Raw genomic sequence first — 22,343 nt, 5'->3', positions numbered from 1 at the left:
TAATCCTTTGTTCATATCCTTTGAGCACTTGGCCATTGAGGAATGACTTTTAGTCTTGTGTATTTAATGAGTTTCCTTTATCTTGAATATTAAACCCTCATCAGATACTTGATGTAAAGCTTTCTATAACCGACACTTCCTATCCTGATTGTATTGATTTGGTTAATGAAAAATTCAATTTTTTGTCATCAGTATTACTGATTTTATTTTTTTGAGATTACCTCTCAACTTTCTTTGCTTAAGAATTTCACCCCTAGGACAGGTAGGTAGAACAGTGAATAAAGCACCGGCCCTGGAGTCGGGAGGACCTGAGTTCAAATTTGACCTCAGACATTTGACACACTTACTATCTGTGTTGACTTTGGGCAAGTCACTTAACCCCAATTGCCCTGTCTTCCCCCCTCCAAAAAAAAAAAAAAAAAAGAATTTTACTCCTAGACATAGCTGTGACCACATACCTTATCTTTTCTCTGCTAATCTTTTATGGCGTGACTTGAATATTGAGTTATAGCAATTGAATTGATTGGACTGTGTCCTCCCCTCCCTTAGAGCTGTTTATAGGCACCACAAACTGAACTAGTAGGGAGAGAATGAAGATCAGAGAAAGGAGATGGTCATGGGGAAATGTGTTAGAAGGGATGGGAAGGGATGGAAATCCAAAGTACCAGTAGAAAGATTGTGATTTTAGGCAGGAAAAGGAACACATTTTCATCAGAGGTTGGAGTAAAGAAGGAGAAAATGAACACAAAAACTACCTGTGTGACCCTGGGCAAGTCACTTAACCCCAACTGCCCTCCAAAAAGCAAAAAATTTAAAAAAGGAAAAAATGGGAGATGACACATTGTACTGAGATGTTATGGGAGAAGAAGGAACTGGTGACCAATGAATGGCCTGATATAGTATGAGACCAAGTCATCTCCTGAGAGATAGGGAGTACTTGTGGGAGGCATGAGAGTAGAGAAGTTTTGGAACAATCACTGTGTAGATTATGAACCAATTAAGGAGAAAAGAAATTGCCATACCATAAGGAAAACTTAGTTGGGATTGTTGTTGGGGTGAGGGGGGAGGTGTGTTTCTTGGCAAAGATACTAGTTTACCATTTCCTTCTCCAGCTCATTTTACAGATGATGAAACTGTGACAAACAGAGATAAGTGACTTGCCTAGGGTCACAAAGCTAATAAATAAAGTCAGACTTGAACTTGGGAAGATAAGTCTTCCTGACTCCAGGCCCAGCACTCTATCCACTGAGTCACCTAGCTGTCCCTTAAATGAGATTAGATAATGCAAATTGGGAGTGAGTTCCATAGGAATAGGGATGGAGAAGGTGGAAGGAGCACAGAGTTGGGCTTGGTTAAACAAGGGGCAAGGTATTTGAGAGTAGTGGACGATAAGAAGTTGAGAGGTGAAGAATAGGAAGCCAGAGCAAAGATGGTAGCCAAGGAAGGAAATGGTGGGAGGTGGAAGGTAGAGAGTGACAATAGGTCAGGTTAAGGATGAAGAATAAGTCTAAGAGAAAATGGGTATAGGGAGAGATGATAAGAGATCATGGTCTGAAAGAAGTTCAAAATTCTTGATTGTAGAAATAGAGTACTTGTGGGTAATGATGAGATCAAGGGGGTGACCATCCAGGCCATTGCAATTAAGGTTGAACCATGAAGGCTGGAGGCCACCAACATGTATGTTAAAGTGTCCTAGTGTAAAGCTAATGATCAGGGTTAGAAGACCGAACCAGGTCCTATATTCCTTGGGAAAGGATTGAGAACAGCTTGGGGTGGAGGGGCCAGTAGGTAACTTGGAGATTTTTAGATAGCACGAGAACCAAGGATAAAAGATTGCTTAAATGGGGTGGCCAGGTAGCACAGCAAGTAAGAGCACCGGCTCCAGTGTTGAGAACACCTGGAGATCAAATCCCGGGCTCAGACGCTTAGCACCCACCCAGAAACACCTGGCCGTGTAACCTTGAGCAAGTTACTTGACCCCAATTGCTTAAAAAAAAAAAAAAAAGATTGCTTAAATGATAGTGGTAGAAGCAAGGCCAGGGGAGTAGGGGGTTGTAAGAGTTAGAATTTGAAGGAATCTTGGCATATAACATTATATAGTAGATCGAATGACATATGGCCTATAAAACACTTTGCAGATCTTTTTTTTTTTTTTTGCTTTTTAGAGAGCAGTTGGGGTTCAGTGACTTGCCCAAGGTCACACAGCTAGTTTTTGTGTTAAGTGTCTGAGGTGTCTGAGACTGGATTTGAACTCGGGTCCTCCTGACTCCAGGGCCAGTGCTCTAGTCACTGTGCCACCTAGCCACCCCCCCCTCACTTTTCAAATCTTAAAGGTCTAGAAGCTTGAGGTATTTTAAAAATGACATTATTGTAACAGCATTGAATTTTGAGCTGGAGGTCCCAGGTTTGATTACTAGTTCTTCCTCTTATTGTGGGAACTTGGAACTTTACTTGGCTCATCCCCAGTTTTTATGTGTATAAAATGAAGGAGCTGGTCTGGAAGGGCCCGTGGAGTTCCTCTATTGTTTAACATCCTATGGAGACGCAAACTTCCAGTAGGCATACAAGAATTTTCCAAATGATGAGCACTATCCAAGAGTAGACAGGACTGTCTCGAGAGTTCCTTGTCCCTCTAGATCCTCAAATGGAGATGCTGGGAGGATTCCTGTTCAGGTACAGGTTGAAGCTTAATCTTCATAAGGTCCCTTTCCATTCCCTGACTTAGGAGCCAAAAGAGACTCCCAAATTAGAGAGCCTTTGGGAAGAGTTGATCTTGGACCATTTTATAGCCTTGTTAGAAGGGTGGGCTCTGAGGGATCAGTGGAGAATGTTCTTGGCCCCAGAGTGGCTCTAGGCAGCCAGTCACTCCCCAATACTCTTTGCTTCCTTTTCCAGGTGTCTCTCTAATAGTGAAAAACCACCCACACAGAAGAGAGAACCAAGAACGAGCAGAGATTCGTGAGGTACAAGGGCTGGGGCTTTTACTTCAAGTGGAAGTAAGGATATTCTGGAGGAAAATTCATAGACTAGGGATGCCTTTGGCATGTCCTGGATCCCCTCAGCAGTTTGGTGAAGCCTATGGACCCTTTCTCAAAATAACGTTTTTAAATACATAAGATTACAGAGGAAACAAGTTATATTAAAATCTGGTTCTTAAAACACCTCTTTGAAAAAGATACAAACTCACAGGACGCCAGGTTTAAGAACCATATTGATGGAATCCACTGCGGGGCAGGGAGGGAAGGGGGGGTCAGTGTGAAAAAACAGAATCCTGGGCTTTGGAGTCAGGAAGGTTCCGTGGCCCAAATTCTGCCACTTGATAGTCACTAGGTATGGAACCCTGAACATTTTCATTTAATTCTGCAAGGTTCCATTTCCCCAACCATAAGAAAAAAGGGGGCTTCTAATGCCTCTAGTCATCTACCTTGTAGAGTTGGTTAGAGGCTCGAATGAAAGAATGAATGAAAATAAATACATGGTATCTCAAAAGTCTCTGTGCTTTTTGGGACACTGTATTTGTTAAAAGGGAGTTTTCTTTGGAGAAGGGAAGGGAGTCATTGGGAAGGATAGGGAAGAAACTAATTATATTAATAACTAACATTATATATCGCTTACCATGTCCCAGGCATTCTGCTAAATACTTTACAATTCTCCCATTTGACCCTCACAACAATCCTGGGAGATAGGTACTGTTATTATCCCCATTTTACAGATGAGGAAACTGAGGCAAACAGAGGTTAACTGACTTGCCTAGGATTACACAGCTCATAAGTGTCTGAGGTTGGATTTGAAATCCAGACCAAGGGCTTTATGTTCTTGTATGTTTACAATCAAAGAAGTATATAAAAAGCTTTGCTAATATGGAAAAGTCAAACCACCATGTATATCAGTTACCCTACAGCTTTGAGGAGGAAGGGGTGTCCAGGATCTCTGGATAAAAGGAAGGCAAGGAGAAATATTTGAGTGATAGGGTTAATTTCTTTGGTTTCTATTTTGAAAATTCTACCTTGAGTTACTATTTAGATTCTCCTAGATTCTGGGCAGCTAGGTGGTACAGTGAATACAGCACCAGCCCTGGAGTCAAGAAGAGCCAAGTTCAAATCCAGCCTCAGACACTTAACACTAGCCATGTGACCTTGGGCAAGTCACTTAACCTCAATTGCCCTGCCTTCCCCCTTCCAAAAAAATTTTTTTCCCTAAATTTCGAATTACACATAAGGCAAATTCTAGGCAGCTGTGTGGTATGCTAGACAGGTCATGGAGACTTGACTTCAAATCCAGCCTCAAATACTTACTAACTCTATGACCCTGGGCAAGTCACTTCACCTCTGCCTCAGTGTCCCCAACTGTAAAATGAGGATAATAATAGCACCTATCTCCCAGGGTTGTTGTGAGGCTCAATTGAAATATTTATAAAGTGTTTAGCACTGGGGTGGCTAGGTAGTGTAGTGAGTAAAGTGCCAGCCCCGGAGTCAGGAAGACCTGAATTCGGTTCCAGCCTCAGACTTAATACCCACACAAAAAAAAAACTAGCTGTGTAACCTTGGGCAAGTTACTTAACCCCAATTGCCCTCCAAAAAGCAAAAAATAAAATAAAATAAAATAAAAATGAAGTGTTTAGCACTGTGTCTGGCACATAAGAGGTGTTTAAATGCCTATTTCCCTTCCCCTCTCCCAATATTTAGTCTTTCTGTCTGCCCAGGTAGAGTCCAGGCAGAGTTGCAAGAAGGACTCATTTCATAAGTCTGGGGTGGGGGTTGGGGAATGGTTCTCTAGAGCCTGTGTTTGTCTTTTCAAGCAAGTGTCTATTCCCCCTGGCAGGGGCCCATCATGCTTGTGAACTGTGGATGCAGAAATCAATACCCACCTAACCCACATGAAGACATGTTTGACAACAGAGGTAACTCAGTGCATCTCCCATTCTGGGGGTCAGCCTTAATCTTGGACTGGGCCCAAACTAAAGACAGAAAAGTGAAAGTGAAAATACATTCCCAAATAAGAAAAAAACACAATGGGTTTTGATGCACATTTGAGAAAAGAGAACGATGAAGCAAAGAGCTGCAACCACTAAAGTAAACCCCAAGTCCAACCATGCAGCCAAATTACTAGGTACACAGTGGATGGGGCACTAATCCTGGAGTTGGGAAGAACTAAGCTCAAATCTACTTGGACACTTACTAGCTGTGCTGACCCCTAGGCAAATAAACCTTTCTGCCTTAGTTTCCCCATCTGTATAAAAAGGATAATAGTAGCATCTCCCTCCCTCCCAAGGCTGTTATGAGGATCAAAGGAGAAAATATTTATAAATTGCTTGGCAAATCTTTAAGTTCTATATAAATGCTAGCTATTAAAAAAAGACTAGAAGAGTAGCTGTTGTTGTTTTTCAGCATAGAGATTAAAAGGGTCAGATCATGCATTCTTTACCCAACTTGGTGAAGCTATATGTCAATAGTTTCTCTCTCATATAGCTCAGGAGCCCCCGTAATCCAAACAACCTATCATATCCGTGTACCTTACTTACTGCCCCTCTCTGATTTCCTTTTCACACTAATGAAGCACATAGATCAGAAGCAGCTATGACTGACCACACTTTATCTAAGGTGGTATTAGTGCTAATTAAGCAGAAGTATAAGCAAACTTTGAATAACATAAGTTTAGATTTAACATAAGCCCTTTAGGACCAGGTAAGAGATGAAAAGAATAACCATAACCATTTTTTTGGTGAAATTCTCCACCCAGCATCCCTTCCTTGTCTCCACCCAGATTACCTTGTGGCCACAGCAGGTTCCTGAAGGAGCAGGCCCTGTGCTAGTATAGGGGCTGGTAAGAAAAGGCTGTCCCTCTTGTATCTGACCAGTCTAGGCCCTTATCGCTTGCCTAAATTCTAACAAGTCTCTTTATTGATTTCCATGCCTCAACTTCTCCAATCCATCTTCCACATAGCCCACCAAAGTCACTTTCCTAAAACATGGGTCTGATCACATCAGTTCCTTAACTCCAGTGATCCCTTAATGATTCTCAAGATCAAATATTATTTCACCCTGCCATTTTAAAATGTCAGCTTTTGTTTGTGTAAGTTTTTTAATATCATACTTGTTAGAACAGTAGTATATATATATATATAAACTTAAAACTATGCATGTATTGGATATGTGAGCAAATATTTTCATAGTAGGAGTAGGTGATCTAAAAGCCTTGGAGATGGGCTCTAGAACACAGTGAGTAAAAGAGAGGGCACTAAACCTGGAGCTAGGTCGTGAAAGGCTGGGAGAGACAAACAGAAGTCTGCATCCTATCCTAAAGGCAAGAGAGTTGATTGATTGGGGTGGGGATGAGGGCTTGCTATAGATCTTATCATAGGTCTAGAATTCCACCCATCTTACAGATGAGGAAACTGAGACCAGAGAGATGGAAATAATTTGTCCAAGGGAGCATAGGTAGTAAAGTGGCAGAGACAGGGTTCAAACCCAGGTCTTGACTCTAAATTCAGAACCCTTTCCATTGTCCCACATGCAAGACCATATGCTCGGTGTGAGTAGCATGGTCTCAAAAAAAGCTGATGATCTCGATGGGTCTAAATGTCAGCTTATGCGTTCCAGACTGAGACTCTGGAAGCAGGGGCACCGAATCTTGGTGGGAGGGGAGGAGTCTTTTCCCGAAGTTAAGATTGAAGATCTGTGAGCCTTTCTAATCATTAAGGCTGTCTAAAAATGAATTGTAGCTACTCTGAAAGAATGAGGCCCCTGTATCACAAAGTATTCAAGCAGAGATGCTTGAGTCAGGGGAGGGACATCCTCAGACTTTCAGTAGCTAGTTACTTCTTTTCCCTTCCCCAGTTATTCCTCAAATGTCAAAAATGGTCTTGAAGATACAATCCCCACTTGGATTTTTCAACACTCATCAACTAGTCATTAATTGCTCTCACCCAGACAGAGTGAGACTCTTTGGATTTGAACGTGAGTATCCTTTTGGTTTTGGGGACCCAACATGGGGCAGGAGGAGGAAAAGAGAGAGAGGAGGGAGAAGACTGGGTAGGAGCCAGAAGACCTGGCTCCAGGAGACTTGGCCACTCGCTACCTGGGAGTGACTTCTTGTAGTTCAATTTCCTTGTCTACAAAATGGGGGGTGGGCTAGATGACCTCTGAGGTCTTTCCAACTTGAAATTTAGAACCCTGGGAAATAGGGAGATAGGAGTGAGAGGCCTATTACACAGAAGGGCTTGTGCAACCCTTGCACTGACAAATAAGAGTTCTGCTTCTGGCAAATGTTTCTTCCAAGGGGCCCTAAGCTTTGCCCATATACCATTATTTGGACCAAAAGGCCCATGACAAAAAAGACCATTATAAATGGGAATCCTTGACCTGCGGGTTTGTTTTTTGGTGTTGGGGAGAGGGATAATATCACAAAAGAAAGGCTAATAGTGAGCCTCCTCATGTTGTGAGAGGGGTAGAAGTTGCGTTCCCAGGAGCACTTACCATTGGGTGACAATGGGGGAGGATTCAAGTCAGGTGAAAGACCAGTTTTGTAAGGTATGAACCAGTAGAAAACAAAAAAAGAGTGGCATAGTGGAAAAGGGCTAGATTCGTGATCAGAGGTCCTCAGTTCAAATCCAGTCTCTGCTGCTAGCTGTCTCTGAGTTCAGGCAAGGTTCTTGAACTCAATTCCCTCATTTGTAAAATGAAGCCATGGGCCTAGACAGTCTAAAATATGACATCTGGCTCAAACCTTATATCCAAAGACCCCTCTGCTCTACCCCCTAGCCACAGTAAGAAACTGAGCTCAGATTCAATGTCATGGAAAGAGCTTCACCATCTAGTCCAGGGATTCTCTGTCTTTCTGTGTGTTATAAATCTCTTCTCAATACAATGTTTTAAAGTCATGATGGGCAGTGGACTAAGTGGCACAGCAGATGAAGGCCAGACTTCAAATACACCTTTAGATGCCTCCTGGCTTTGTGACACTGGGCAGGTTACCTAAGCTCTGTCTCTCTGGGGATAATAATAGCACCTTCCCTGCCAGGATGATTTGTGAAGATAAAGGGAGAGACTGTGAAGTGCTTTGAGAACATCAAAGCACATACACATGCTTTTGTTATTGTTGAGCTGTTTCAGTTGTGTCCAATTCTTCATGACCCCATTTGAGGTTTTCTTGGCAGAGATACTGGAGTGGTCTGCTATTTCCTTCTCCGGGTCATTTTACAGGTGAGGAAACTGAGGCAAACAGGGTGAAGTGACTTGTCCAGGGTCACACAGCTAGTAAGTGTCTAAGGCTGCATTTGAACTCGCAAAGATGAATCTTTCTGATTCCAGGTCCAGCGCTCTATGTACAATGGCACCACCAAGCTGCCCCCATATACTTGTTAGCTATTTTGTATGTATGTGTATGTGTACACACACATGCACATATATAATTATAAGTATATATACATCACTCCTATATCATACTTATATATTATAATTATGTTTCTATAATTTTATATATTCTCTTTGAAGGAAATGCTAAATTTCAGCAGTTTCATGGGAAACAAAGATGGACTTTTTTCCCCCTCTCCAAGTTCATGGACTCCTTGAAATCTAACTCCAGATACTTTGGGGGTCTATGGACCCTTCCTGATGGTGGGGGGCAGCTAGGTGGCACAGTGAATAGAGCACCAGCCCTGAAGTCAGGAGGACCTGAGTTCAAATCTGGCCTAAGACACTTAACTAGCTGTGTGACCTTGGGCAAGTCCCTTAACCCCAACTGCCCCTAGAAAAAGGAAAAAAAAAAGAATTCCTGATGGAATTTAACTTCCCCACTTGACAGATGGGAGTGTAATACCTTGCCCAGATTTCAAAAATGGCAGAATAGATTGGAGCCAGCTGTCCTGACTCCTGGTCTTCCAACTATGTATTATTTACTGGCCATTCTTTAGGTTTCCTTTAAAAAACAACCCAACATCTAAGAGCAGTCACGCCCTCTTCTCTTGTTTTCTGCCTCCACCCCCAGACTGTGCAATCATCCCTGCCTGAAAAACTCCCCATAATTCAGCTCTTAGATCTCAAGGAACGGAAGGGTAGAGAAAGGTCAAGTTTATCCTTCCCTTGCTTCTTATCCTTGTGCACACAAACACACACACACACACACACACACACACACACACACACACACACACAGACTTTGGAGGAGAAGGGGTGATAAAGTAGGTTTTGATACTCTAAATGGATTGTCAGTTGTGTTGTGCTAAGGGACCCTCTGCTTAGGAGAAAGCTCAGAGGATTTCTTTTTGCTGATTCAGTTATTTCTCAAGCTGAGGTTTTTCCAGCTTGGTCTTCCAAGGACCAGCAAAAAAAAAAAGGGGTTTTTTTGTGAGGGGGAGGGGTTGTTGTTGCTTTGATTTGGGGTTTTGCTTTTTATTTTTAAACCCAATGCTACCATAGCCCAACTACTATTTTAAACAGAATATCAGGAGTTCAAAAAAAGGGGGGGAAACCAGAGCAAATGAACCTTCATCACTGTTGTGATCTGTCCTAACCTGACCTTCCTCTTTACCTGTCCTCTGGGTCTTCCATGTAATCACTAGCCCAAATTGCTCAGTTCATTTAAACCAGAAAACGCTGGGAAGGGAATAATATACCAAGAAATGTCCAACATAAGGAAGCAAGCTGTAAGCCTATCCTATAAAGGTCCTCAAACAACATAAGCAGACTGTCTTTGGATGTGGCTCCTGAGGGGAAACTCACAGGCCTAGGAACATCGTTGCTAACAATACCTTCTTTCAAATTTGCAAAGACCTCTGATCACCAGGTCACTACAACAATACAGGGGCATGTACCTTTATATTTAGAGTTGGTCAAATTGACCCTCAGTGCCAAGTGTCCTGTTTTGTGAGCTAGGGCAAATCATCTCTGGGGGTAGGAGGTTGCAATGGGGACTATGGTTTAAACTAGCTGGCCCTCTAAAGTCTAATGCCTTTTCATAGGGGCATTCGATGTCATTTCAGATATTCTTGCTTAGTTTCGAGGAGACTCTATACATATACCCACATTCTTCTTTGCTGACCCATTGGTCAGCAGCAGTCACATAACAGCTGTGAGGGCTATTGGTAGCTAAGGAATATCTTTAGTTTTGTCCTGATGGGCCCAAAGGTTTGGAAGACTGAATCCATTACCTTGGGGTAGCAATGAGTCACTGAATTTGGATGTCCCACTCTGCCCACCCACCCCCCAGCTTAGAACCAGGGACCTGCCCCTGTAACCAGCCTCATCCTTTTCTTCTCCTAGGACCCTGCATAAATCCTCCTTACAGAATGGTACTGGGGCCAAACAGACCTTTCCATGTTGTCACCCATCTGAAAAACCAAGAAAATCGGTTATTTTATGTGGAAGCACTTTCCTTCCCAGATGCTGACTTCTCTGGCTTGGTTTCTTTCACTGTCTCCCTTCTGGAGAATTCTAATAATGTATGTGTGGGAATGGGCTCTGGACTAGGTAGGGGAGGAGGCTGGGGAAGTCTGGAGGGCAAGTTAGAAAGACAACTCCAGGAAAGGGGTAGGGTAGATAGGATTGAAGAAATCATCCCATGAGAAGAAAAGACCTTACTCTAAGGGGCTGGGGAGGAATACAGGAAGGATGTGTTGATTCTAGCCTCCAGTGAATAGGAATTCTTGAGAGGTGACCACTTGGCATCATAGACTTCAAATTGGAATGTACCTTGGAGGTCACCTCCTCTTACAGATGAGGAAGCAGAGGCCCAGAAAGGGTGAAGTGACTTGCTTAGGGTCACTGAGCTAGGAAGCAGCTGAACCTAGGCTTTTTAGACATCTAAAGGTTAACAACTTTCTACTACATCTCAGTCTTGTCCTGCCTCCCATAGGATAACTCTGAATCTACAATTCATCGCATAGAAGTGATTTTCCGTGTGGCACCATGGATCATGATTGCTAACACCCAACCACCAGTGGAGATCTATGTGACTAGGTAAGGGTGAGAAGGGACTTCAAGAGGCCCCATTACACTCTGCGGATTCCTCTTCCTTTTGCCCTGGTATCAGCCTCACAGCTCTCTGTGCCAAAGTGTGAGCCAAAGAGCTTGCTAATGACCCCCCCTCAGTCACTTGGGACACCACGAGAATGGAACACCACCCCCAAGTGAACTGCTTTTCCTAGGAGTCTGGGTCAATCGCTGTTCTTGTCCACCTATATTCTCCTCCAAATTACTCGGTATTTATTGTATGTGTAAGTATCTGTGAATGTGTCTATCTTTCTATCTAGATATATATGTGTGCATATGTGCATGCATATACATACATGTATGTATATAAAGACATACACACTGTGTTCGTATATGCATGCATGTGTGTGCTTATGTGTAAGTATATGGAATGCATATTGTTCCCCCACCTCCAGTAAAACATAAGCTTATTGAGGGTGGGAGCTGTTGTTTCTTGTCTCTGAAGCCCCAGTGACCCCCTGCCCTGCCACATGGGAGACTAAATCTGGAGCTATTCTGCAACTTTCCCTTCTAGCAAAGTGAGGAGACAGCCCACGTGTCCATGGACATTTTGGAGGGACACCATAGGTATACCGCCTGTCAGGTGGTTGGCAGGATCGACGGAGCCACGGCAAGAAAGATGCAGGTTTGTTCTAGGGTTTGAAGTCTTCTGTAGGTGACTCAGTGTCTACAGCATTGGACTTGGAGTCAGGAAGGCTCATCTTCTACACTTCAAATCTGATCTCAGACACTTACTAGCTGTGTGACCACAAGCAAATCACTTCACCCTCTTTGCCTCAGTCTCCTCATCTGTAAAATGAGCTGGAGAAGTAAATGGTGAACCACTCCAGAACCTTTGCTGAGAAAATCCCAAATGGGGTCACAAAGAGTCAGACATGACTGAAAAACAATTGAACTATCTCCTCTGCCCTCACCTAATCAAGAACATATCCACAAACATTTAGGTCGGGTTGGTATACATCTGGCAAGTTACAGCAGTTTCTAACCTGGAGAAAATGGTTGAAGGAGAGGCAGGTTGAAAGCTCCTCCTTAATCAACTCAGGTCCCACTGCCCAAGATGCCCTGTGAGTTCTAGAGTGGCCTTTTACAGTGCCAAGGATCTGGGCATCTAACTTGGCTCAGAGCAGATCAAAATAGGGAGAGGGAAAGTGTGGGGGTTGGAGCAAGGGCCCTAGAGATTTGCCTCCCCTCCCCTCCCCTTTTTTTTCTTGAAAGTTGAATTTTAGAATGGGAGAGAAGAGATGGAAAACACCATGAGGCTAGAATTTTAAAGACCAAGAGCCCCCAGCAGAATAATTTAATCTAAGCAGAGAAAGCCTGGGGAGGGGACCTCTGCTACAGAAACACCTGGTCTCATTCTATGGACCAGATCAGAGAGCTAAAGGTAGTTTGGTATTAAAACAAAGAAGTTACCCATAGAGACCAGGAGGAAAAGACTAAAGTATTCCCCCTCCACCCCCCCCAACCCCCTTACCCAATCTGTGCTGAGCTAGACTGAGTAACAAAACTGTTTACAAACTGGCAACCTTTCCAAAGATTTTTTTTTTGCATTTATAACTTAAAATCTTGTCCTTCTTGATATAAGGTAATACCCTTCTTCTTACACTCAACCTGCCAATATGAATAGCAAACAATTGATGGATGGATAGATAGATATTATACGTGTGTATGTGTACCCATACATGCACATGTGCACACATACACACACACTCTAAGACTTTGGAGGAGAAGGGGTGATAAAGTAGGTTTTGATACTCTAAATGGATTGTCAGTTGTGGTGTGCTAAGGGACCCTCTGCTTAGGAGAAAGGGAGTAAGGGTAGAGACCTGACTAAGTACTGCTTGTGCCTGGAGTGAACTTGAAACTTATCAGGGCAAGAAGCATAATGACAAATTTACAGAGGTCAAGGGAATGGGAGAAGAGGCACACCCTGGGACATTAGCCCTTGTGAGCAGGCTAAAGAAGCTCCTGGGGTTATAACAAAGAGAAGCAGCATGTACCCATTTGGTAGCTTCCTATTCTAAGAAATTCTAGTTGTCCCTACGTTACTGAAGGCGTACAAGCATAGTAAAACCCCTCTAACTTTTAGCACTCTGGGGCAAGTCCCCAATGGCACCATGTTAGTTAAAGTTCTGATCAAGGTTTTGTTTCCCAGAGTCTTTGTGAAGAATCCTTTTTTTAGGTCAAAGACCATGGATACAAAAGTAATAGGAGCCCCCCCCCCCAAAAAAAAAGATCCTTTCTTATGGAAGGGGATTTGATTTGAGAGGGATAACACCCTGCTGGTTCTCTGTTTTCTTCCAGATATATACGTGAATGCAACTTCATGGAAACGATCATTCGCTATTCCTGTGCAGCTCAGTGCCATCTGGCTTTCTGCCCACCTGGTGAAACTCGTCTGGACACGTGGATTGGGGTAATACCAGGGGGCTGAAGAGCCTAGCTCTCTGAACTCCCCTCCCTGGCCCAATGGTTCTGTTCTCTTGGTCGGGAGGGACAGGGTATGGAGATGAGGAGGGGGTATGCTGGCAGGGTTACTCCCTGCATGAATGCAATGGGCAAATGTGTTATATGGAAGAAAATGGGCTTGGTTCCTGGCTAAGGACCCTGGGGGAAGCAAGGGGGATTGGGAGCCTTGATTGGGATTGCTCAGGACAACCATTTAGAAGACTAACTTTGGCAGGGCCTCTAATGATAAGCCTGAGCAATTGAAGCCAGTAAGTCATGTTCAGCTTGTCCAAGTATAAAGTAAGCCCCCAGTTGATATAAACTTTGAATCAATGGCTAGATACCAATAAGTGTTATGATGAGTTGATTCTATATCCTTTAAAGGCTTACAAAATCCCTAGGCAAGGCTCATAACTGCTCTGGGCCCCAATTCCCAGCCTGCAAAAATGGAAATAATCACATCCCTCTAAAGCTCAAACAAAAGTATATGTAAGGAGCCATAAGAATACTGAATATCATCACAAAATTCTAATAGTCCTACAAGATAACTGATGCGTGTACTATCTCCATCTAAAAGTTTGAGAAAAATGAGATTTAGGGAGGTCAAAGAGTTTTTCCCCTTTACAAGGCAGCTAAAAGAATACTGGACCTAGAATCATGAAGACGGTTGTGTGACCCTGGGCAAGACCCTTCAGCTCTGTTTGCCTCAGTTTTCCCATCTATAAAATGGAGAGAATAAGACCACTTAACTGCTGGGGAGGTCGTGAGGATTAAATAAGATAATATTTGTAGTTAAAAAAAGCACTTAGCAGAGTATCTGGTATTTATCAGGTACTGTAGAAATGCTTTTTTTTTTCCTCCTCCCTCCAACTTACATGAAAGAATCAAATAGCACCCCCTGAGATTTGAGTCCAGATCTCTTGACTCCTGCACCAGCTTTTTCAATTTGCTGTTGTTTGTTGTTGTTCAGTCATGTCCAACTCCCCATCACCCCATTTGGGATTTTCTCAGCAAAGATACTAGGCTGGTTTTGCGCTTTCCTTCTCCAGTTCATTTTTACAGATGAAGAAACTGAGGCCAACAGGGTTAAATGACTTGCTCAGGATGACAGCTAAATAAGTGTCTGAGACTGAATTTGAAGATGAGTCTTCCTGATTCCAAGCTTGGGGTTCTACTGAATGCATCTACCTCCCCTCATACACCTGTTTGTTTTTCAAATTTAAATGTTTCCCTTGGTTTCTTGGTGATGCAGTGAGGAAGATCTGAGTTCAAACCTGGACTCAGACTCTCACTAGCCAAGGGACCCTGGGCGAATCACTTAATCCTTATTTGCCTCAGTTCTTCATTTATAAAATGGTGATACACTGGAGAAGGAAAAGGCAAACCACCCTAGTATCTTTGCCAAGAAAATCACGTGGTCATAGTCCATGGGATCACAGAGAGTTAGGCACAACTGAGCAAGGGCCTGGGGTGGAGAGCCTGACACAAAGGCAAAGATACAGAACTTTCGAAATATTTGTAAAGGGAGGGAACAATTTTAGCTGGGGGTGGGGGAGGTGTCAAGCAAGCCCTCATAGAAGCAGGTGACACCTGAGCTAAGTCAAGAGCTTCTGAGAGGCAGAAGGGAAGAGACCGTCCAGCCCCAAGTTCACAGACAGTCCTGTTTGCAAGGCAGAACAGCTGGAGGAGATAGGAGGACATAGTGGCTGGAGCCAGGTGGCAGCATTAGATCCAGACTAAAAAGCATCGATTTTCTCCTAGGAGGATATAGGGAGCCAAGTGGACATGGCCACACCTGTGTCTCAGTGAGGAGGAGGTAGCCTCTGCAATAGTGCACGCCAAACCAGAATGGCATTAGGGAGAAGGGGCCTGGGACAAGACAAGATCTAGGAGGAAAATCCAGAAAGATAAACTTGGGCTTGATGTAAAGTGTTCCCAAACCCTTAAAGCACCATATAAATGCTAGCTGTTATTGTGGTTACTATTGACCATTAGAGAGGGCCAGATATAGCATGGGCATCCTCAAGGGTATCAACTCCCTTCCTTGGGATGCTCCAAGAAGAGGCTGAATGTCTATCTGTCCTATATTCTAATAGGAATCTTTGATAAAGTATTGAGGTTGGACTAGATGGCCCCTGGGGTCCCTTTTCCAGTTCTGGGATTCTGTAAGGTGTCCAGGGCGTGAACTATTTGTCATTTTTTGCCTTTTATCCTCGATATATCGTATCCCCTCGCTCATCAAATCTATAAAGAGAACTTCGAAATTTCAAAGTTAGCTGTATGGAAAAACATGGTGCCCTCAGCACAAATAGGGCAGATAGGAGGAAGAGCTGGTTTAGGGAGAGGACAATTACTTGAGTTTGAGGTGCTGAAATTTTGGCAGAGAGCCCAAGAGGCAACTGGGAGGCTGAAGACTTTGTGAGGCAGGAGAAGTTACTTCCACCTCTAAATTCTACATGAAATAAGACATGGGTTCTTTTTTGTTCCTTCCCAGAATGAGGTGGCAATTGGGTATACCTACACTCCTGAACAACTTTTTCATGTTTTCCTTGACTTCCCCTGGAAGAAGGAACTGCGGCGCTTCGTGTTCAAAAACTGCCTGGTACGGTTGGGTGCAGTAAGAATCACCCCCCAAGCCTATCACAATGGGGTTAAGAACAACCTTTACTTGTCCATCACTTTCCTTAGCCTGGTACTGTGAAGTCAATGATGCAATGACGTTCATTTTCTCCATTTTATAGATGAGGAACTCGAGGTCTAGATTGGGGGAAATGTTACTGGTTTGAAGAGTGGTAAAGGAGAGGCTGGTCTTTGGGCTGGCTTGCCTAGAAGTGGGAGGTGATCTCAAATGACCCCACGAATTCTCTTCCAACCAAATGCTGGGCTATAAATCGGATTTTAGGAAGGACATTGGGAAAAGTTGGAAAATGTCCAGCCAAGGTGACCAGAATGGGGAAGGGACTAAGGAATGTTTAGCCTGGAAAATGGAGAAGATGGCAAATTTGCAAGTATTTGAAGGGGTTGTCACCTAGAAGAAGGTCAAATTGCTCTTTTTGGTCCTACAAGCCAAAACTGACAGTCTCAGTTACAAAGAAGAAAATTTAGACTTGAGACAAGAAAATTTTGATTAGCTATGAGTTGTTGAAAAGTGGAATGGGATTGCCTTGGGAAATAATGAGGTCTTAATTAGAGGCCAAATGATCACCTGTCAGGTATGTTTGTAGAAGGGATTCCTGGCCATTGAGGTCTCTTCCAGTCTAAGACCATTCTTCTAATCTTGAGGAGAAGTTAACATTAAAGAAAGTGTGTGCGTGTGCATGTGTGTGTGTGTGTGTTTTAAAGTGCTGTTACTTGAAAGATCTGGGTTTGAATCCTAATTTTTGCCACTGACTGGTTATTTTACATGGAACAAGTCAACTAATTTACTTGAGTCTCGCTTTTTTTTTCCTTCTGTGTAATGAAGGGATTCCAGAAACCCCTAGGTTTCTGGGGTCTTTTATAGTTCCAACTCATGAGCCAAAATTCTTAACCACATTCTGGCCCACATTGACCATTAGGACTGATTTTTGTTCAACTATCTAATGCTGACTTCTTTTTCTCTAACTGGGGGGATGGGACTTCTCCTAGATGCCAAACTTTGGTTACGTGATCCGTGAACGGGAAGATGATGACCATTTGGATGCCCCTGGATTCCTGGAAGTCAGCCCACCAGTCACTGCCAATGGCATCTTTTATCCATTGGGCAGGATTCTCATTGGCGATGGTGGCTTTCCCAGGTGAGGAGGGAGTTCAAGACTTCAGCTGGCAAAAGGAATGTGAAAACTTATTCTCCCCCCTACACACACGTCATTAGTCTTGAGAGTAGTTGGTCATTTGGACACAATAAGTGGTTTTTAAAGTGTCAACTGTATGCAAGACATTTTGCTGGGGAAGAGTCAGAATCAGTAAACATGTGTTAAGCGCCTACTATGTGGGCCCTGTGCTAAGTACTACTAGGTATACAAAAAGAAGCAAAAGACGGTCCCTGCCTTCAGGGAGCTCACAATCTAATGGGGGAGAAAAGCAAACCATGGTTGATATGGTGGGACCTGCACCATGAGACAGACTGCAAGACAATCTAACTTACACATTAATATACAAATGTAAAATAAGCAACTTCCCAAACATAAGAACTTCCCAAAAAGGGTTTATGTAAGATCCAATAAGCTAGTCCACTGAGCATTTGTTAAACTCCTAATGACGTACGAGGTACTCTTTAGACATGGGCAGACAAAGGTGGGGAAAAGGAAACAGTTCCTATCCTCAAGAAACTTACAGTTATTCCTTCCACATCAAGGGGGAGAGGGGTATGGTCCCCCTCACCCCTTTACTAGCTCCTCCACTCCCATAATCTGGAAAAATCTGTGTAAAATTTTTTGGCCCTACCAGAGAAAAAATCTGAATTTTTTCATTTTTTTATGGGGTGTTTATAGTACTTATTATAAAATATAGGTTGAGCTTATATAGGACGTCCCTAAAGTCTGGACACACAGGACATCTCATTAACTCTGCATGTTTCAAGAAATGAAATTAATGAAATTTTCAACATTTTATTTAATTAGCATAAACAAGATTTCATAGACATAGGAGACACATGGGAAATCTCATTAAATAAATTAATTTCATTAACATGGAATATAGTCCCCCAATAGCTAATGAAAGCATTTATTCCATATGAAATTGGCATTGCTAAAATTGATGCTACTTAAATAAAATGTTGTTGAAAAATTCCATTCATTTCATCTCTTGAAAATATGCACAGTTACTGAGATTTCCTATTATGTTCAGACTTTAGGGACACCCTGTACAATACTATACATATTTTATGCATTTCTGAGTTTCTAAACATTTTCTGTGTCTCCTGTTGGTCTTTGCATGTCATCTTTGGCTTCTGTAAAACTCCCCCCAAATTCCCATTTAATTTCTTATGCCAACCTTCAATATGTCAAAACCGTGATAGGGAAAGTTGCAAAGTAGAAGGGATAACTGTACGTTTCTGCTGATCTCAAGTGGATAAGGAAAGGCTTATGGAAGAAGCAACTTGAAATCTGGCTTTTGGAGGATGTTGGTGTGATAGTAAGAGCATCAGACTTGAAGTTGGAAGGCCAGGGTTCAAATCCTTCTTCTTTCACTTTCTGTGTGACTTTAGGTGAATCAGTTATTATTACTGGGGTTTTGTTCCCTCCTGTTTTTTTTTTTTTTTTTTTTTTTTTTTGGTTTTTTTGCTTTTTGGAGGGCAATTGGGGTTAAGTGACTTGCCCAAGGTCACACGGCTAGTTTTTTGTCAAGTGTCTGAGGTCGGATTTGAACTCAGGTCCTCCTGACTCCAGAGCTGGTGCTCTATTCACCATGCCACCTAGCTGCCCTCCCTCCTGTTTTCTTAAGGAGAGGGTGGGGTGTGTAGGACTAAAAGAGACTGTCCTTGAGATCACTTCCTGTTCTGAGTCCTACCACCTGGGGGTCTTGGAATCTAGATTCTGGGAAGGGGAAAAAAAGCCCTTTTGGATCATAGGCTTAGAGTCAGAAGTGGTCTTAGAGGTCATCCCAAGTACAACCCACCCCCTCACTCTTACAATTGAGAGATCCCAAGAAGGAGCAGTCAGGGTTCAACGTTAGGTCCCCTGATTTCAGAAGCAGCATGATAAGACTTCCCTTGTGTGTCCAGGACTTGCTCTCCAAGTTAAGAAAGACACTAATGACTTAAAAAGTAAAGTTCCTTCAGTCTGCCCTCTCTGAAATGGGCAGAGGGAGACCCTTCCTGTCTTTGCAGAAGTGGGGACCTATGGTTGTGAAATACTGCATGCATTGTTTTGGTTGTTTTGGTTTTTTTTAAATACATTTATTTACTTACTTCTTAATTTACTGCATGCATTGTTGAGGTTTAGAGTTGGGAGAGCTGGATCAAGTGTGAAAGAAGTCATTCTGATGATTTTTCTTCTAACCAAGAGGGGTTTTATTGATGCAAAAACAGTGGGCTAGCCCTGGAAGAAGGACTAGAAATTTACAGAGGAATAGGGACTTGGTTTTTATGAGGACAGGATAAGGAAGACAAGGGAAATTTTATGACCCAGGATGAGGGAGACAAGGAATTTTTCAGTCCAGGATAAGGGGAAGTTTTATGGTATTTCAAGACTAGGGGAAGAGACTGTGAGACGCCCTCAGGCTCAAGGAGAGCCTCACTGGGTACGGAAAAACCCTTAATATTAACCCTTAAGGCACCGTTTATATCCACATCATTGTCACTTGGTCTATGTATTGGTTATTTCTCTAAAATTGTTTTCTAGTCTTCCTTTCCCCCCTCCCCCATAGAAAGCCAGTCTTAAAAAGATGTGGGTTCAAGAATGACCTCCGACACCTAGGAGTGCTGTGAACCCTGGGCAAGTCACTTAAACCTTCAGCATCCCAGAGGATTCTCTAGGATTATAAATAGCAGAGAAGGTGCCAACTGCATTAGCAGCTATTTCCTCCCCTGAAAGCTACTAGTGCCAATGAAGGCACAAGTCCAGTTCCTATTTTGTCCTTGATTTCTTCATTAGATGGAATGGCCCTCTGGGAAGGGAAGGGAAGCAGGATATTTAGACTGAGGGGAGTGATAAGAACAAAAGATAGCTATATTTTTAATGGAAAATGAAATGGGCACAATGCTGAATTGTGACCTGAATCTCTCATGTGAACAGAGAAGAATCTGCTGTGAACCTTGGGCCCAGAATTCCCTTCCATTGGCTCTGCTGGCCTTCAGCCTGCCTCCCTCCTCCTAGACACCTCCTAGCTTTACTTAACTCTTGTGTTTCTTAGAGAAAAAATCCCAGAAGTGAACATAAAGTTGAGGAGCTTCCTCTATGCCCAGAATGTGCAAGATCCCCTGGAACTCTTCTCTGCATGGCTTCTGGAGGGCAACGTGAAAGAATTCCTGACCTTCGTCCCTGCCAATGATAGAAAGGTAGAAGGCGGGAAATGTCTAGTCTGTCTGGTCTGGCCACGGCTGGGAGTGTGTGGGAAGGGGTGGAACCTAAGGTAGGCTTGAACTATGTTAGTGAGTAGTAAACCCCCACACACATCTTAGAAGGAGAAACTAGTGACCGCATGGTCCAGTGGAAAGGACATAGCTATGGAGTTGGAAAAACCAGGTTCAAATTTTGACCCTACTACTCTTGGCTGTATGGCCTTGGGAAATTAGCTTAAACTTCTCTGGATTTCATTTCCCCTCTTCTTTAAAATGAATGTTGGACTCAAATGGCCTCAAGGGACCCTTTGGGCCATAGCTGTGTGACCCTAAGTAGGTTGGGATCCCTTCATTTGTGCTGGGCACCTCTATCTCCCTGCTCTTCTAAAAAGGAAACTCAACAAAAAAGATGAAGGTTCTGGATATCATGAGTCTAGGTCCACACCCCCAGCCTTCCCCTCACAATCTCTAGCCTGCCAGTATCCGTGGTGAGAAGACTTATGGGGACCTCTTCTTCATAGCATCAAAGCCACAAACTTGAGCACCTGTTGTGTACTCCTCTAAGCAGCAGCCCCCAGAAGCTAGTGGCCTGCCCCTCTCCCCAGTAAGAGTGGCTACATCTGTCCTCTGCCCTCAACAAGACCCTTATCCCACTGAAAACCCTAAAAATCCACAGATGGCATCCACGGTCAAGCAGCCCTTCCTCACTCTGTCCTTTTTCTCTCCAGGGCTTCCGGCTACTCTTGGCTAGTCCCAGTACCTGCTATGAGTTATTCAAGCTGCAGCAAACACAAGGGCATGGGAACGCTTCTGTATTAGACTCAGTGGACCAAACAATGCTCTGTTATACTGGTATCTCCCTCCCTTTGATCCCCTTCCTCTTGGCCAGCTCCAACTGAACCACAACACGAGCTCCCCCAACACAGCCCTGGCCTCATGAGCATGGGGGGAGGTGTCTGATGGCTCCTAAGGCATGCTTGTACTTACTACTAGCCCCAGCACTCTAAGCTCAGGTCAGGCAACATGCATTTATTAAGCACCTACTGTGTGCTGGGCATTATGGAGGCAAAGACGGAGGTGAAATAACCCCTGCCCTTGAGGAGCTTATGTTCTAATAGGGGGAGGCATGTGCACACAGAGAGATATAGATATATATGTGTATACACACATATACATATGTATACATATATGTGTACAACACGTATCTCTGTGACTCTACTTATATTCATATCTACCTATACTGTCTTTCTCTCTCTCTCTCTGTCTCTCTCTCTCTCTCTGTCTCTCTCTCTCTCTCTGTCTCTCTCTCTCTCTCTGTCTCTCTCTCTCTCTCTGTCTCTCTCTGTCTCTCTCTGTCTCTCTGTCTCTCTGTCTCTCTGTCTCTCTCTCTGGAAAAGCAGTCACCAAGCAATTTTGACCAGGAAAGTACCAGCTGCTACAATAAAATGCTACAGGAAAGTCACAGAGGTTGTTCTTTGTTTTTGTTTCTCGGAAGAGAGAATCCTGGTAGGTGGGAGTAGATAGCAGTGGAGAAGGAGAGGTCAGACAGGGCAGAATGAATCTGAGATGGCCACTGGGACATCAGTAGATGTGACTAGCAGGCATTTTCAGGAGCATGGGGCTGGGGAAGGGGTGTGTATGTGTGACTGCAGCTGGGGGAGCTGCCTGCATGGATGGATGCAATTGAAACTGATAGTGAATAAGATCCCAGAGGAAGAACAGGAAGAGGATCTGAGGGCCTTGGTAGACAGGAGGATGTGGCCACACCTATGGGCAGGAAGGGGAGCGAGTACACAAACAGCTGAGAAGGAGCTCTGGTCTGCCCTAAGATGCTCTCGGGTTTCTTGCCCCACAACTCCAGCCTTGTCCATGCCCTTCCCCACCACTTCCCTCTCATGATTCTGGGGGCTGCCGGTAATGTTTAT

At 43.5% G+C, this 22,343-nt stretch overlaps 1 protein-coding gene across 1 annotated transcript in view; it reads left to right on the top strand.

Moving 5' to 3' along the window:
• Positions 1-22,343, top strand: part of LOC138154305 (protein-arginine deiminase type-4-like) — a 30,214-nt gene that overhangs the window by 5,051 nt on the left and 2,820 nt on the right. The window contains exons 4-12 of the mRNA XM_069078934.1: positions 4,799-4,918; positions 6,852-6,956; positions 10,260-10,438; positions 10,852-10,955; positions 13,293-13,404; positions 15,931-16,038; positions 17,064-17,212; positions 20,271-20,415; positions 21,147-21,302. Of these exons, the coding sequence (XP_068935035.1) occupies positions 4,799-4,918; positions 6,852-6,956; positions 10,260-10,438; positions 10,852-10,955; positions 13,293-13,404; positions 15,931-16,038; positions 17,064-17,212; positions 20,271-20,415; positions 21,147-21,302 (1,178 nt within the window). The remainder of the gene's footprint in view (positions 1-4,798; positions 4,919-6,851; positions 6,957-10,259; positions 10,439-10,851; positions 10,956-13,292; positions 13,405-15,930; positions 16,039-17,063; positions 17,213-20,270; positions 20,416-21,146; positions 21,303-22,343) is intronic.

Source organism: Petaurus breviceps, unplaced genomic scaffold, assembly GCF_028583685.1.
Source record: "Petaurus breviceps papuanus isolate PSGF00001 unplaced genomic scaffold, PetGlider_PUasm1.0 91041, whole genome shotgun sequence".
Classification (NCBI taxonomy): domain Eukaryota; kingdom Metazoa; phylum Chordata; class Mammalia; order Diprotodontia; family Petauridae; genus Petaurus; species Petaurus breviceps.
This window is presented reverse-complemented; position numbering and strand designations above follow the sequence as displayed.